Raw genomic sequence first — 14,117 nt, forward strand, 5'->3', positions numbered from 1 at the left:
GTGGGGAAGCCCGGTCTTCCACAACCGCCCACGGAGGGATTCCCCGAAGGATTCCCTCTCAGCTGATTTTTTGACAGCTGATGCCGACTTGCCTGTCTTAGCGGCTGAGACTGTTCAGTCTTCTCAGCCGCTACAGGCCATGGAGGGAGCATTTTTGGCGGGAACTTCGCCATTTTCTTTGTCTGGCCCCTCCATTTTGTCTGCAACCTCAGGTGACCTTCCCCCTGTATGGCGAACACAGGGGCAGGTTTCAGCATGGACCCCTGCTGGGGCAGGGAGTCCCTGGGGACCCCCAGGGGTTTTTTGCCCCCAATTTATTTTCTTTCTTTGTGCGGACTTTTGGGGGTCCCACGTGCGCCTGGGGGGTTTCGGGGGGGGTTTCCCTCCGCGCCCCCTATGGCTTTGCCTCCCTCTTTTCGTTTGGCGTCCCCTCTTCCTCCTCCCTCATCCAAGCGCCCGCGGGGGGGCTTGGATTGCGAATTGGTGGGCGGAGGAGCGTGTTGGCCTGGTTGAGGACCTGGCTGCTTTGGCGGGCTTCCAGGATCCTCTAGAGGGGGACGCCTGTTGGCAGCGGGGCGGCGGGTTTCCCGTCTTCCAGAGCAGATGCGTCCGTGGTGCGCTTTTTTATTCAGAGGGATGAGCTTTTAGACCTGTGTAGCAGGTCTCCTTGGTGCTGCATTTTTGCAGTGGCGCCGCCGGAGACCCCGCGTATGGGGGCCCCTCTGCTTCAGGGGGTCTGTCCTGGTTCCCGCTCTTTTCCTGTGCGTCAGGATTTGCGGGATTTTGTGTTGGCGCAGTGGCCTATGGGCGCAGTTTCGTTTGGTGTGCGCCTTGGCTCTTGGGTATCCCGTCCCGGAGGGAGGTAGGGCTACCTTAATTTCGCCAATGGGGAACGCGGTGGTCTCGGCACTTCCTAAGCGGCATACCGTGCCTGTTATGGACGGTTCTGCTCTTAGGGTCTCGGAGGCGCGTGCGTTAGAGACTCTTCTTAAGTATGATTTTGATGTCTCTGCCTTTGGGGTCCAGGCGGCTGTTTGTGGGGAGCTAGTCGCTCGCGCCGTGTTTCGGTGGGCTGAGCGTGTCCTGGATCGGGAGTCTGATGACTGGTCTCTAGTGGATCAGGAGGTAGCGAAGATTGCGATGGCTGCCTCGTTCCTCTCAGATGCTCTTTATGACTTGGTGCGGATTTCGGCTAAGTCTATGGCATGGCCGCGCGGCGTATTTTGTGGCTGCGCGCTTGGGCGGCGGATTCTGCGTCCAAAGCTAAGTTTACTAAAGTTCCCTTTAGGGGGTCTTTTTGTTTGGAGAGGAATTAGATGAGTTGATTCAGACTCTGACGGACTCGAAGGTGCCCCGTCTGCCTGAGGACCGTGCCCGCCCTGCGTCTAGGTGTGGGGCTGCCCGGGGGCGTTTGCGGGAATTTCGCAAGTATCGCCCGGGGCGTGGGGCTGCTTCTTTCCCGGCTCAGGGTTTTTCCCGGGGTCGGTTCTTCCAGCGCATGCAGCCCTTTCGGGGGGCCCGTCGGGGGGCAGGGAATCCCTCCGCCGGTTCCCCCGCTTCCCGTCCTGCGCAATGACTCCTTGCCGGCGCCCCCTTTGGTTCCGGTGGGGGCCCGGCTGCGCAAATTTTTCCCCAAATGGGCCGAGATCGCGTCCGATCAGTGGGTCCTTGAGGTGGTGCGGGACGGTTACGCTCTGGAGTTTACCCGCTCTCTGCCGGACCTTTTCCTCGCTTCTCCATGTCAGACTCCATGGAAGACGCAGGCTTTTCGTCAGACCCTTCAGCGTTTGCTAGATCTCGAGGCAGTGGTGCCGGTGTCCCCTACGGAGTGGGGCACCGGCAGGTACTCCATTTACTTTGTGGTGGCCATAAAGGAGGGGACCTTTCGGCCCATCCTGGATTTGAAAGGGGTCAACAGAGCTCTCAAGATTCCGTCTTTCCGCATGGAAACGCTGCGGTCGGTCATTCTGGCGGTTCAGCCGGGGGAGTTTCTTACGTCTCTCGATCTGACGGAGGCCTACTTGCAGGTTCCAATTCGGGCCTCTCATCAGCACTTCCTTCGCTTTGCGATCTTGGGGCGGCACTTTCAGTTCTGTGCGCTTCCCTTTGGTCTGGCCACGGCTCCTCGGACGTTCACCACGGTAATGGTGGTCGTCGCGGCAGCCTTGCGGTCGGTGGGCATCCTGGTTCACCCCTACCTGGACGACTGGTTGATTCGGGCAAAGTCGTTGCAGGAGAGCTCCCGGGTTACGGCTCGGGTGGTGGAGTTTCTCCGGTCGCTGGGCTGGGTGGTCAACCTTTCCAAGAGTCGGTTGGTCCCGGCTCAGCGTCTGGAGTGCCTTGGGGTTATGTTCGACATCTCCTTGGGGAAGGTCTTCCTTCCAGAGGCCCGGGTGAGCAAATTGCAATCTCAGATTCGCCTGCTTTTGGCGTCCCGGGGTCCTCGGGCGCGAGATTTCCTCCAAGTCCTGGGGTCAATGGCGGCGTCCCTGGACGTGGTGAGGTGGGCGCGGGCCCACATGCGTCCTCTTCAGTATGCTCTGCTCCGGAGGTGGTCTCCCCGGAGGCAAGATTTGGATGTTCCGGTTCCCCTGCGAGGCTTGGCGCGCTGCAGTCTGCGCTGGTGGCTCCGGACCCCTCACCTGGTTCAGGGGGTGGGTCTGGATCTCCCGCAGTGGACGGTGCTCCTTACGGATGCGAGTCTCCTCGGTTGGGGGGCTCAGTTTATGGGCCACTCAGCTCGGGGCACCTGGTCCGCGGAGGAGGCCTCCTGGTCGATCAACGAGTTGGAGACCAGAGCGGTCAGGCTGGCGCTGTTAGCTTTCCACTCCCTTTTGCTGGGCAAGTCGGTCAGAGTCCTGTCGGACAATGCCACGGCGGTGGCTTATGTCAATCGTCAGGGGGGCACCAAGAGCACTCCTGTGGCGCAGGAGGCGGCTCGGCTCATGGTTTGGGCGGAGTCCCATCTTCTGGACCTCTCGGCTTCTCATATAGCTGGGGTAGAAAATGTTCAGGCAGACTTCCTCAGTCGTCACTTCCTGGATCCAGGAGAGTGGTTTCTCGGCGCCGGAGCATTTCGGTTGATAGTGCAAGATTGGGGGCAGCCCCTGATGGACCTGATGGCCACGAGTGGCAACGCCAAAGTGCCCCGCTTCTTCAGTCGTCGCAGGGAAGGGCTGGCCGAGGGTCTGGATACTCTGGTCCAGCCGTGGCCAACGGAGGGGCTGTTGTATGTGTTCCCTCCTTGGCCGCTGGTGGGCAGAGTGCTTCTTCGCATTGTTCACCATCCGGGTTTGGTGGTGCTGGTGGCTCCGGATTGGCCTCGACGTCCGTGGTATGCGGATCTGGTGAGGCACCTGGTGGCGGTTCCTCTTCCTCTGCCTCTCTCGGACGACCTTCTGATGCAGGGTCCCATTCCCTTGTTCGACCCGTCTCTCTTCTGTCTTACGGCGTGGCTCTTGAAAGGGGTCGCCTTAGCAAGAAGGGATATTCAGACAAGGTGATCGCTACACTGTTGGGGTCCCGGAGGCTTTCTACCTCTCGGGCTTATGTGCGGGTTTGGCGTCTCTTTGAGGAATGGTGTCGGGCGCGGGAAGTGACCTCTTTTCGCGCTTCTCTGCCTAACATTCTAGAGTTCTTGCAGGATGGCCTGGATAGAGGCCTGGCTTGGTCTTCTCTCCGGGTTAATCTTGCGGCCCTGTCGACCTTTCGAGGGTTGGTGTCAGGTCAGCGTTTATCGGCTCTTCCTGATGTGATTCGGTTTCTGCGGGCGGCCAAGTTGCTTAGGCCTCCCCTACGGCCCTCGGTTCCCTCTTGGGATCTTAATCTGGTTCTCTCTGTTTTGGTGCGCCCGCCTTTCGAGCCCTTGGACGACTGTTCTTTGAAGGACCTTACTTTGAAGGCGGTCTTTTTGGTGGCCATTACTTCTGCTAGGCGTATTTCTGAGCTGCAGGCTTTCTCTTGTAGGGCTCCCTTCTTGGAGTTGTCTAGGGAGCGGGTCGTCTTGCGGCCTGTTCCTTCCTTTCTGCCAAAGGTTGTTTCTCCTTTTCATGTCAATCAATCGGTGGTTCTCCCGGTCTTGGGTGGTCGGGAGGGCTCTTCTGAGCAACGGCAGCTGCGCAAGTTGGATGTCGGTCGGGTCCTTCGCTCTGATGTGCAGCGGACCCAGGAATTCCGGAAGTCCGATCATCTCTTTGTCCTCCTGGCTGGTCCTCGTCGGGGAGCTGGCGCTTCTAAGGCTACTATTGCGCGCTGGATCAAGGAGACGATTGCTTCCGCTTATCTTCTGAAACAGCAGCCTGTTCCGGAGTTTCTCAAGGCTCATTCCACTCGGGGTCAGGCGGCTTCTTGGGCTGAGTCGTCGCTCGTGCCTCCGGTGGATATTTGTAAGGCTGCGGTTTGGTCCTCCTTGTATTCTTTTGTTAGACATTATCGGGTAGATGTTCAGGCGCGTCGGGACGCGGTGTTCGGTGAGCGTGTTCTGGTATCGGCCCTTCGGGGGTCCCGCCCGTGAGAGGGACTGCTTTGGTACGTCCCATTCGTAAAGTTAACCTCTACTGGTCTGGAGAGTGCTAAAGAAGGAGAAATTAGGTTCTTACCTGCTAATTTACTTTCTTTTAGCTTCTCCAGACCAGTAGAGGTCCCCACCCTGTCTGTTGTTGTTGTTGTTGTTGGGGCTGTTTTCGCGGGCAGTTTTTGTTTTTTGCTGCGGGTTCTAGTATTTTTCTAGGGCCGGGGAGAATTAAAGAACAGCGGCTGTGGCTCGGCTGGCTTAGCTGGCGAGCTGTGGGGACATTTTCCTTCGGGTATTTCTCCTCTGCATTTTCCAACAGCATTTGGGTATGTTATTTGTTACTCCTGTTCGGAGTATTGTTTTCTTCCTGTTTTCCAGTTCTTGGTTCTGCTTGGCTATTCGGCAGACTGAGGGAAATAGAGAAGGGAGGATAGTATATACTGTCCCAAAGTTTTGTTTTCAGTCTCCACCTGCTGGTCATGATTAGATATATACCCATTCGTAAAGTTAACCTCTACTGGTCTGGAGAAGCTAAAAGAAAGTAAATTAGCAGGTAAGAACCTAATTTCTCCTTGCTCTGTGTCAGCCAAGGTGAACCTAACGCGGTTAGAACAGGCATCCTCTTATTTAGGGGCCCTTTTACTAAAACTCTCTAAAATACGGGTGTTTTAATGCAGGACTTTCCCACGCACTGAGCGGGAAGTCCTCCATCTATAGTCTTGCCAACAGGTGGTGCTGTTTCACAATTACATTTTCAATAGTGAGGGATATACAAGCTCTGCTGGACTCCAGGGAACCTGCCTGCCCCTAGAGATTAAAAATGCAATATTGCAGTACTACACCCTCTCCCCCCCTACTGGCAGCGGTGTAGTTGGAGGACTCCTGCTCAGCTTAGCGCAAACAGTGGAACTAAGCTCATATTTCAGGTACAGATATTTTAAGGATATTCTTTCTTTAATTAATTTTTTTTGCAAGTCCTGCAATGATTTTTCCATTAGCCCATGCAATTGCAAAAAAAATAAACGTGGGAGCATTTTTTATTTATTCAGTTTTCTATATCGTTCTCCCAGGGGAGCTCAGAACGATTTACATGCATTTATTCAGGTACTCAAGCATTTTTCCCTGTCTGTCCCTGTGGGCTCACAGTCTGTCTAATGTACCTGGGGCAATGGGGGGATTAAGTGACTTGCCCAGTGTCAGAAGGAGCAGCGTGGGTTTGAACCTACAACCTCAGGGTGCTGAGACTGTAGCTTTAACCACTGTGCCACACTGAATAACGGTCCTAGGCTTGTTCCCCACCCACAACATACCCCTTCCCCCCAAATTACAAAATGAATAACATGTGATTAGTGTATGCTTGCAGGCAAATTACCACAAAATGCTTTAATTCATTTTGCTGTAGGCCTTTTCCTAGGGTTACCATATGGATCCAGAAAAAGGAGGATGGATTGAGACATCCGGTTTTCTTTGCATTGAAAGCAGATGTCTCATCTGTTCCTCATTGCTTTCAATGCAAATAAAACCCAGATGTCTCAATCCGTCTTCCTTCTTCTGGAGCCATATGGTAACCCTACCTTTTCCCAAGAAGAAAATCCAGAGAAAACCACTCACTTCCGGCTCACCACACAATTGTTTCCCACGTACTCACCTTTATAGGACCCCCCAGGGACCCCTGAAGAAGACTTTTTGTCGAAACGCGGACCGTGTTGGGTCCTGTATCCCTAGCGGACTAAGTCCTTTAAGGCTCTTATGAGGATGATTTATTTTTATATGGATGAAATTATTTTATGTGGATGATTTCAGTGTACCTTTGGAACTTTGACACTTTCAAATAAAGTCCATTTAGGAACATCGTCACTCCACAGAGTTTTTTTTTTGCTTTTTTTTTTGTTTAACCCTACCTTTTCCCCACATTGAGGCCCGGATTTTCTTAACAGTGCCCTTATTAGGGTTAAAAGATTTTACTTTGGCAAAATCTGGACCCAGAGACCCGCCTCCATAGACCTGCCCCATTACACCTCAATCCTGCCCTAGCCCCTACCACCGCTGCCCGCTCTCGTCAGACAGGAGGGCACCCGCGCATGCGCAGACGCGACGCAATGGCTTCACACACGCGCATGCCTGCGCGTGTTGTCATCGCATGGCATCTCTGCATGCGCGGATGCTCTCCTGCCCGATGCGATTTCGAGGAAGCTTTTCAAAACTCGGGCAAAGTGCCGGGTTTTGAAAAGCAGTCTGGACACCCTCCCCCCCAGACGGACATGTCCATGGAAATCCAGACGTCTGGTACCCTAGCCCTTATCAATGGCCGCCTTAAAAGCAGCTGCCGACCGTGTGTCAGTTATACGATGGTGGCGTTTAGGCCAGGGTTTTTTCAAGGCCTACTTTTCCATCTTTGAAGTGAATTGCGCCTCTGGAGGTACCTACCGACACTGGGGTTTTTAGGCATCTGGGGTAGGCATCTTGTAATTTCTCTTAAGTCCTCTTTTAAATGGCATTTGGGATTTAAATTAGGCGCTGTTTAAAGAGTGCTCACATGTGATTTAGTAAAAATTCCCCTTGGTTACCACTGGCATTTTAGTCTCTTATTGCTTATGTATAATAAAGTTAATGTTAGAGCTGGAATCTAAAAGTGTAGCATGTCTTACACAGAATTTAGCCTATTGTTATCTTTCAATTATAGAAAGAAATTATGAAAATTAGGTTTCCTAATTACATTCCAGTTATTTATTTTAATTCTTTATTTTTGTCAACTTTCATCCAGGGTGAGGGATTTCATATAGGGGAAGATAATGGGTAGGGGATGGAATTAAGGGGGGTGTAGATAAGATTGAATTAATTCATATGGAAATTAAATTTGAAAGAATGATTTCAATTTGTACGAAATTTATTGTAATTCTTATTGTGTTGAATGTATTTTTGTATTATCCTATTGTACTGATTATTTGATTCTTTCAATAAAAATTGTTATACATAAAGAAAGAAAGAAAAAACTTATTGCAATTTTTTCTCGCTCAGGAATATATCTTGAAGCAAGTTGCTTCCATGTACTTCAGACTTGGATGGCCTGTAAATGCTGTAAATGGATCCATCGTTCTGCAGTCGTACCAGACAGAGTAAGTTGTGTTTTGCTATTAGTAGGGAAACTGATGGATGAGGCCAAACTGCTGCACCAGGGATGGAAAACCCTGCCATTCTGGAGTGGCCGGCCTACGAGCAGGATGGCGTGAGCTTCCACCTCGCTCGAACGTCTCTGAGAAGGTACCGGGGGAGGGGTGTTCAGGGATGTAGCGGGGGTCAGCAGGGAAATCGATCTTCTCTGCTGGACGATAAGTACATACCGATATCCAGCAGTTTAAGTTGGGGGAGGGGAAATAGAAGGTGACATGTTTACTCCTGCAAAACCCTACCTTTGAAAAAAGCCAGTATAAATTACTGCGTGGGTAGTTATAACGGTGACGGGATAATCACGCGCCAGACGCCAGCGCGACGACAATCCAGCGCCGACAATTCGGCGCAAGACAGAAGCGTGCAGGGGAAAAATAATTTTTAAAGAGCTCCGACTGGGGGTTTGGGGTGGCAACCCCCCCCCCCACTTTATTGGTTAGTGTTCACGCTGCCGTTGCGGGGTGCTTTCAATGCATATTCATTGGGGAAATCCTGAAAACCCGACTGGATTGTGGCCCTCAAGGAGGGACTTGGAGATCCCTGTCTTAGGTGGTTTTGGGAAGGGGGCGGAGTTAGGAATCTAGATGGTCTAGGCCAGTGGTTCCCAACCCTGTCCTGGAGGAACACCAGGCCAATCGGGTTTTCAGGCTAGCCCTAATGAATATGCATGAAGCAAATTTGCATGCCTATCACTTCCATCATATGCAAATCTCTCTCATGCATATTCATTAGGGCTAGCCTGGAAACCCGATTGGCCTGGTGTTCCTCCAGGACAGGGTTGGGAATCACTGGTCTAGGCCAGACATGGGCAACTCCGGTCCTCGAAGGCCGGAATCCAGTCGGGTTTTCAGGATTTCCCCAATGAATATGCATGAGATTTATTAGCATACAATGAAAGCAGTGCATGCAAATAGATCTCATGCAAATTCATTGGGGAAATCCTGAAAACCCGATTGGATTGCGGCCCTCAATGAGGGACTTTGAGACCCCTGGATTAGAGTGTCTATGTCAGGGATGGGCAACTCCGGTCCTCGAGGGCCGGAATCCAGTTGGGTCTTCAGGATTTCTCCAATGAATATGCATGAGATCGATGTGCATGCACTGCTTTCAATGCATATTCATTGGGGAAATCCTGAAGACCCAACTGCATTGCGGCCCTCAAGGAGGGACTTTGAGATTCTTGCTTTTAACACATTTTTCATGCACTTCATGCTTAACATCCTTTAGTAAACGGGCCACTGTGTGGTTTATAGTATTTTCATTGACAGTGATAAATATTTGCACAGTTGTTCATCATTGATGCATACGCCAAATTAAAAATACAACCCCCACCCATCCCATTTCTGTCTGCTATCGTAGAAAATTTTGTATTATCTCAGCACCTGATTTTTTCCTGTCTTTCCACCACATCTCATCTTATAATGCCGCTGCCAGAAGAGAAATGAAGCCCTCCACAGAGAGCTCTGCGATATTCATAAACTTCCTTCATGTCAAACTGATTTGTAGACATTGTCTGCCCCGGAGGACTTGCTGGGCTGAGACACAGTCTTATCAGTTTAGCATTTTAAGAACAAATAATGCCCTGCTTAAGCTTTAGTTTCAATTCTGATCCGAAACAGACATTGAAATTTCAAATGAATTTTCAGGAGGGGTCAATACCCCGGAGAAACGTGGTGTCTCTAGGCCCCTAATCACAAAGGCCGTTTCCCCATTGTGTGTCTATGGCAGAAAGCTTTATCGAAGGAGACTCTTTATCTCCAGACTGTTACTGAAAGGCTTAAAGGAACTTCATCTGTTTTGATAAGATGATCATTGAAAGTCTCTAAAAGAAAATGTCATTATTCCAGTGCTGCTGCCTTTTGCTTGGCAGTGACTCATATTTATTTAAAGCAAAAAAAACAAAACCCCAACAACTCCAGATAGGGAAAGGGTCTGCAAAGTCCAGAAGGAAAGAAACTGTGGAAGCAGATGCAAGGAAAAACAGATGAAATCTTAAACACTGTTAAAGTTTGTGCCCCTGAAGCAACCCACGCAGGGCGAAACACGGCCATGTCGGGTGTTATTTTAATTTAATCAACCAATTAAAAATTTTAAACAATTTTATCTGTCTTTTATCCTGTCTGCTTCCACAATTTCCTTCATAGTTATTTTCAGCTTTTCAGGCGCTCTCATCCTTTTATTGAAGGTGCGAATTTAGTTGGGGTCCTTTCTTGAAGGTACGCTAACAGATTCTCTAAGCGGCGCTGATATCAGTGGCTACCGAGAAAGCAGCTGCCGATTGCCTATCAATCATGTGATGGCGTTGTTTAGAGACTCCAGATTCACCAACCTGCCCGATCAGGCCCGATCCGGGCAGGTCTGACGAATTCAGCAAACTAAAATATGCAGATGGGGGCGATCGAAGGAACGCCCCCATCTGCCAGCAAGGATAGCTTTTCTGCGATCCCCACGCATGCACAGACCATCTGTAGATGGTCTGCGCATGCCCGTCGGAGCCGCGATCTATTTTTTTTAAACTTTAACTTTTATTATTAGCTTTTAGGCCTGCGAGCCCATGGTTTTAACCCGCGGGTTAAAACCACGGGCTCGCAGGGCGGGGAAGGGCAGGAGAGATTCAGGGAAGAAGGGCAGGAGAAAACCGGGGCGGCGATGCGGCGAGCAGGCAGGCAGGAGTTTCGGGGAACGGCAGGAGAGATTCAGGGAAGAAGGGCAGGAGAAAACCAGGGCAGCGATGCGGCAATTTAGGGCAAGCAGGCAGGAGAGGGCAGAGCTCAGGGCTTCCAGAGTCGGAAAGACGTTTTCGACTGGTCCCCAGCAGTCGCTTCTTCAGTCGATCGGCCAGCCCAGTCGGATGTGAAATTTTTGCGTTGTGAATCGCCTACTTTGCATGCATTTCACCTCATTTGCATGCACGGATTTGAAGCGGATCGCAGGAGAGGTTAGTGAATGGGGCCCGAGGGGAATCTGGTCGCAAAGGGGTCGCAAAGCGATCTGTACATAACCGGTTTGCTTTGTGAATCTAGCCATCAGACCTTCTGGAGAGATAACTACCAGAAATGTTGGCCAGGGTTTTCAAGGCCTATTTTTCCAACACCTATCTTTGCCATGAATCACACCTATGTAGGCACTTTACAGCGCCTAATGCCACTTCAAGCATTGGCCATGCCTATAATGACATTAGGTGCCGGCAGGCACTTCCAGGGGTGAGATTCAGGTGTCTTTTATTTAGGACCTGGTAGGCGCTTTAAATTTAATGTTGCTTGCTGTTTCAAATGGCATTTCTCAATTAACTTAGGTGCCGTCAGGGCACTGTTTATAGAATGTCCCTCTAAGTGTCATGCAGCCCATAGGCTCAGAATGAGCTGCGTGACATTTAGCATGTGCTAAAAATTTACCCTTGCTAAATCTGTTAGCGCATCTTTGTCAAAGGACCCCTTAGTCTACTACATCCCAATGTCTGATATTAATTTGCAATAATGTGCAATAAAGCTGGAGAATGTGGAGAAATCAGTTAGCTTAGCGGGGTTTAAAAAAGGTTTGGAAAATTTCCTAAAAGAGAAGGCCATAGGCCATTATTGAGATGGCTTGGGGAAATCCACTGCTTATTCCTAGCAACAAAATCTGTTTTACTATTTGGGATCTAGCTAGGTACTCGGGACCTGGGTTGGCCCCTGTTGGAACAAGATACTGAGCTTGATGTACCTTTGAACTGTCCCAGTATGGCAATTCTTAGGTTCTAACAAGCAATTAGCACATTGGTAAAGGCTTACCACAAAAAGTGTTCAAGCGATTTGCAGTAATTTCCCTGTTGTATTGCCCTAACTGCCCATTAACTATTTTTTAGAAATTTTGGGGGAGGGGCATGTCACGGGTGGAAAGTGGGCATTCCAGAGCTATCTGGCTAGTGCACACTAACTGGACAACGTGTGCATTTGCTTTTGTGCCATCCTTCTAAGCTAGTGAGAAATATTTTCAAATTCCAATTTTAGCAGCCCTAATTCCCAAGTCTTTTTTCACATTTTGAATAGGGTTTGGTTCAAAATAGAGAATGACACGGTGACAAAATTCATCACCGTTCCCATCCCTGCGGATAACCGCGGGAAATAATCCCATGTCATTTTCTAGTGTCTATTTCAACCTGAGTCCTTCTACACCAGCATTCTTCAAAGCAAAGCCTTTGGGTCAGTGGTTTTGGCCATTCATACTCTGATTCTTATGTGAGCCAAGGATAATGAAGCCATTGTGACACCACTGATGTGATTGGCTCTTAGGCACTGGTGGAATGAGGCATTATGACATCACATTATCTGCTCTGGATACCAGAGACTGTCATTCTTTAGTGTCTATCTCAACCTCAGTCCTTCTACACCAGCATTCTTCAAAGCAAAGCTTGCGGGTCAGTGGTTGTGGCCATTCATACTCTGATTCTTCCCTCTCTCCTTAAAGAATGAGATGAAGATGGTTTCCCGCAGTTATCCGCAGGGACGGGAACGGTGATGAATTTTGTCACCGTGTCATTCTCTAGTTCAAAATCAGTCATGAGCAGCACCCCGCATGGATATTTACTGTTTCCCACCTTGTTCTCTCTTGTCCTTGGGTACTGCCAGAGAACTACGCCGAGAGGTTATCATGTTGGCTTGCAGCTTTGGTAACAAACAGTGCCATCAGCAGGCTGCAACCATGATCTCAGACTGGATTTCCAGCAACAGAAACCGGTGAGTGGAACAAGGATATCAGATTCCAAAAAAGCAATCGCTAGCTTTTACAAAGCTTTTACAGGTTTCTAGGAGCACTGGAGCATTTACCTCACCAGTCTGCGGAAGAAACCTCTAGTGCAGCTTTGTAAAAGAAGCCTAATGTTATTTTGCCAGCTTCCTATATGCTACTTAAAAGAAAAATCTAAATATTTTCATAAGAGAGTTTTGGGAAGGCTATTTGGGCAAGCAACTTTGGCTAATGGTTCTTGTTATGTGTTGTACGGTTCCCTAAATTTTGTAATTTTAGTATTATGTACATCGCCTAGAATTATGATTCAGCGATTAATCAAAACCATATTAAACTTGTAACGAGACAATTAATGCCAATATTTAAACACTAATTAGGATTTGCGCATGTAACTAGCCATGCACTATTCTCTAATGCTGGGCACCCAAATTCTTTGCGATGAGGAGAAACTGACTGTAATAAACACCAATTCAAGGAGAGTGATTCTACTTTGAAATATGCTCAGAGAAGTGAAATTCTGAAGAGAGAGAGAGAGACCCCCTCTTGGGACAAGAGTTTACCATCCAGTCATAGCAACCTTAGCGCTCTTATGTTCTCAGGGTTGGGTTTGCTTTAGGAAACGACTGAAAATCAGTCTTATCATTATAAAAACAACACGTACTTCACAGCAAATTTTTACCTCTGCTGTTCATTTCTTCACATATAATTCAGCAAGTGTACTCGCACACAGATCCTCACATATTTTGCATGAGGCGTGAGTGCAAAATAAATTCTCTTTCATTGGATTTAATAATCTGCAGACAAGTGGAACGGCAAAGTTAGCAATTGTAAATTCTCATGAGCCCCAGATAATGACAAAAGCAAAGGATTATACAGCACATTCGTTGTAACTCTCTAACCATCAATAAGACGTAAATGCCTTGTATGTGAATTTGCCTTAGACATATGAGCTTGCACATGGGAACTGGGAGCTATATGGTATGTGTGGGGTTGGGGGGAGGGAAGGGGTGAATACATGTACTATATATATAGATGTTCCTAGGGTGAGTGCAGAGATGTGTGACAGAGATACAAGACAAAGAAAATCCACCAAGTGGGTTCACAGTAAAAAGGAACAACCAAGAAACAAGAGAGACCACGGAAACGATGATTTTGATGTAATACAAGCGATGCAGAGAGTTGTTGAATCCGTGTAACACACACAGGAAAAATGACGTTACAATTACTATACCTTTTATGAGTTCTACCTGACTGAAATTGAACAATGGACAATCAACTACAAACTGAAACTAAATAAGGAAAAGACGAAAGTCTTCTTGGCAAGCCCAAAGGACAAAATTACCAGAACATCGCTACACCTAAACGGCCACGAATACCTAATTTCTAAAACTATAAAAAATACTGGGAGTCACACTAGACACACATCTAACTATGGTTGACCACACGAATATAGTGGTGAAGAAATGGTTTTGTACACTGTGGAAATTAAGGACCATTAAAAAATACTTGGACTCTACATCCTTTAGATTACTGGTGCAGTATCTGGTCCTATCAATACTGGACTACTGCAATATCATTTATCTGGGTATCCCAAAGAAAACAGTACGAAAATTAAGAATAGTACAGAACACAGCAGTTTGCTTGATATTCGGATTGAGGAAAAATGACCACCTTAGCCCCCTACTACAGAAGGTTACACTAGTTGCCAATG

General features: G+C 48.7%; 1 protein-coding gene across 1 annotated transcript in view; it reads left to right on the top strand.

The window, feature by feature from the left end:
* The window catches only part of TRHDE (thyrotropin releasing hormone degrading enzyme), a 404,597-nt gene that overhangs the window by 351,005 nt on the left and 39,475 nt on the right, over positions 1 to 14,117 (top strand). The window contains exons 14-15 of the mRNA XM_033951769.1: positions 7,532 to 7,629; positions 12,289 to 12,396. Of these exons, the coding sequence (XP_033807660.1) occupies positions 7,532 to 7,629; positions 12,289 to 12,396 (206 nt within the window). The remainder of the gene's footprint in view (positions 1 to 7,531; positions 7,630 to 12,288; positions 12,397 to 14,117) is intronic.

Source organism: Geotrypetes seraphini, chromosome 7 (genome assembly GCF_902459505.1).
Source record: "Geotrypetes seraphini chromosome 7, aGeoSer1.1, whole genome shotgun sequence".
Classification (NCBI taxonomy): Eukaryota; Metazoa; Chordata; class Amphibia; order Gymnophiona; family Dermophiidae; genus Geotrypetes; species Geotrypetes seraphini.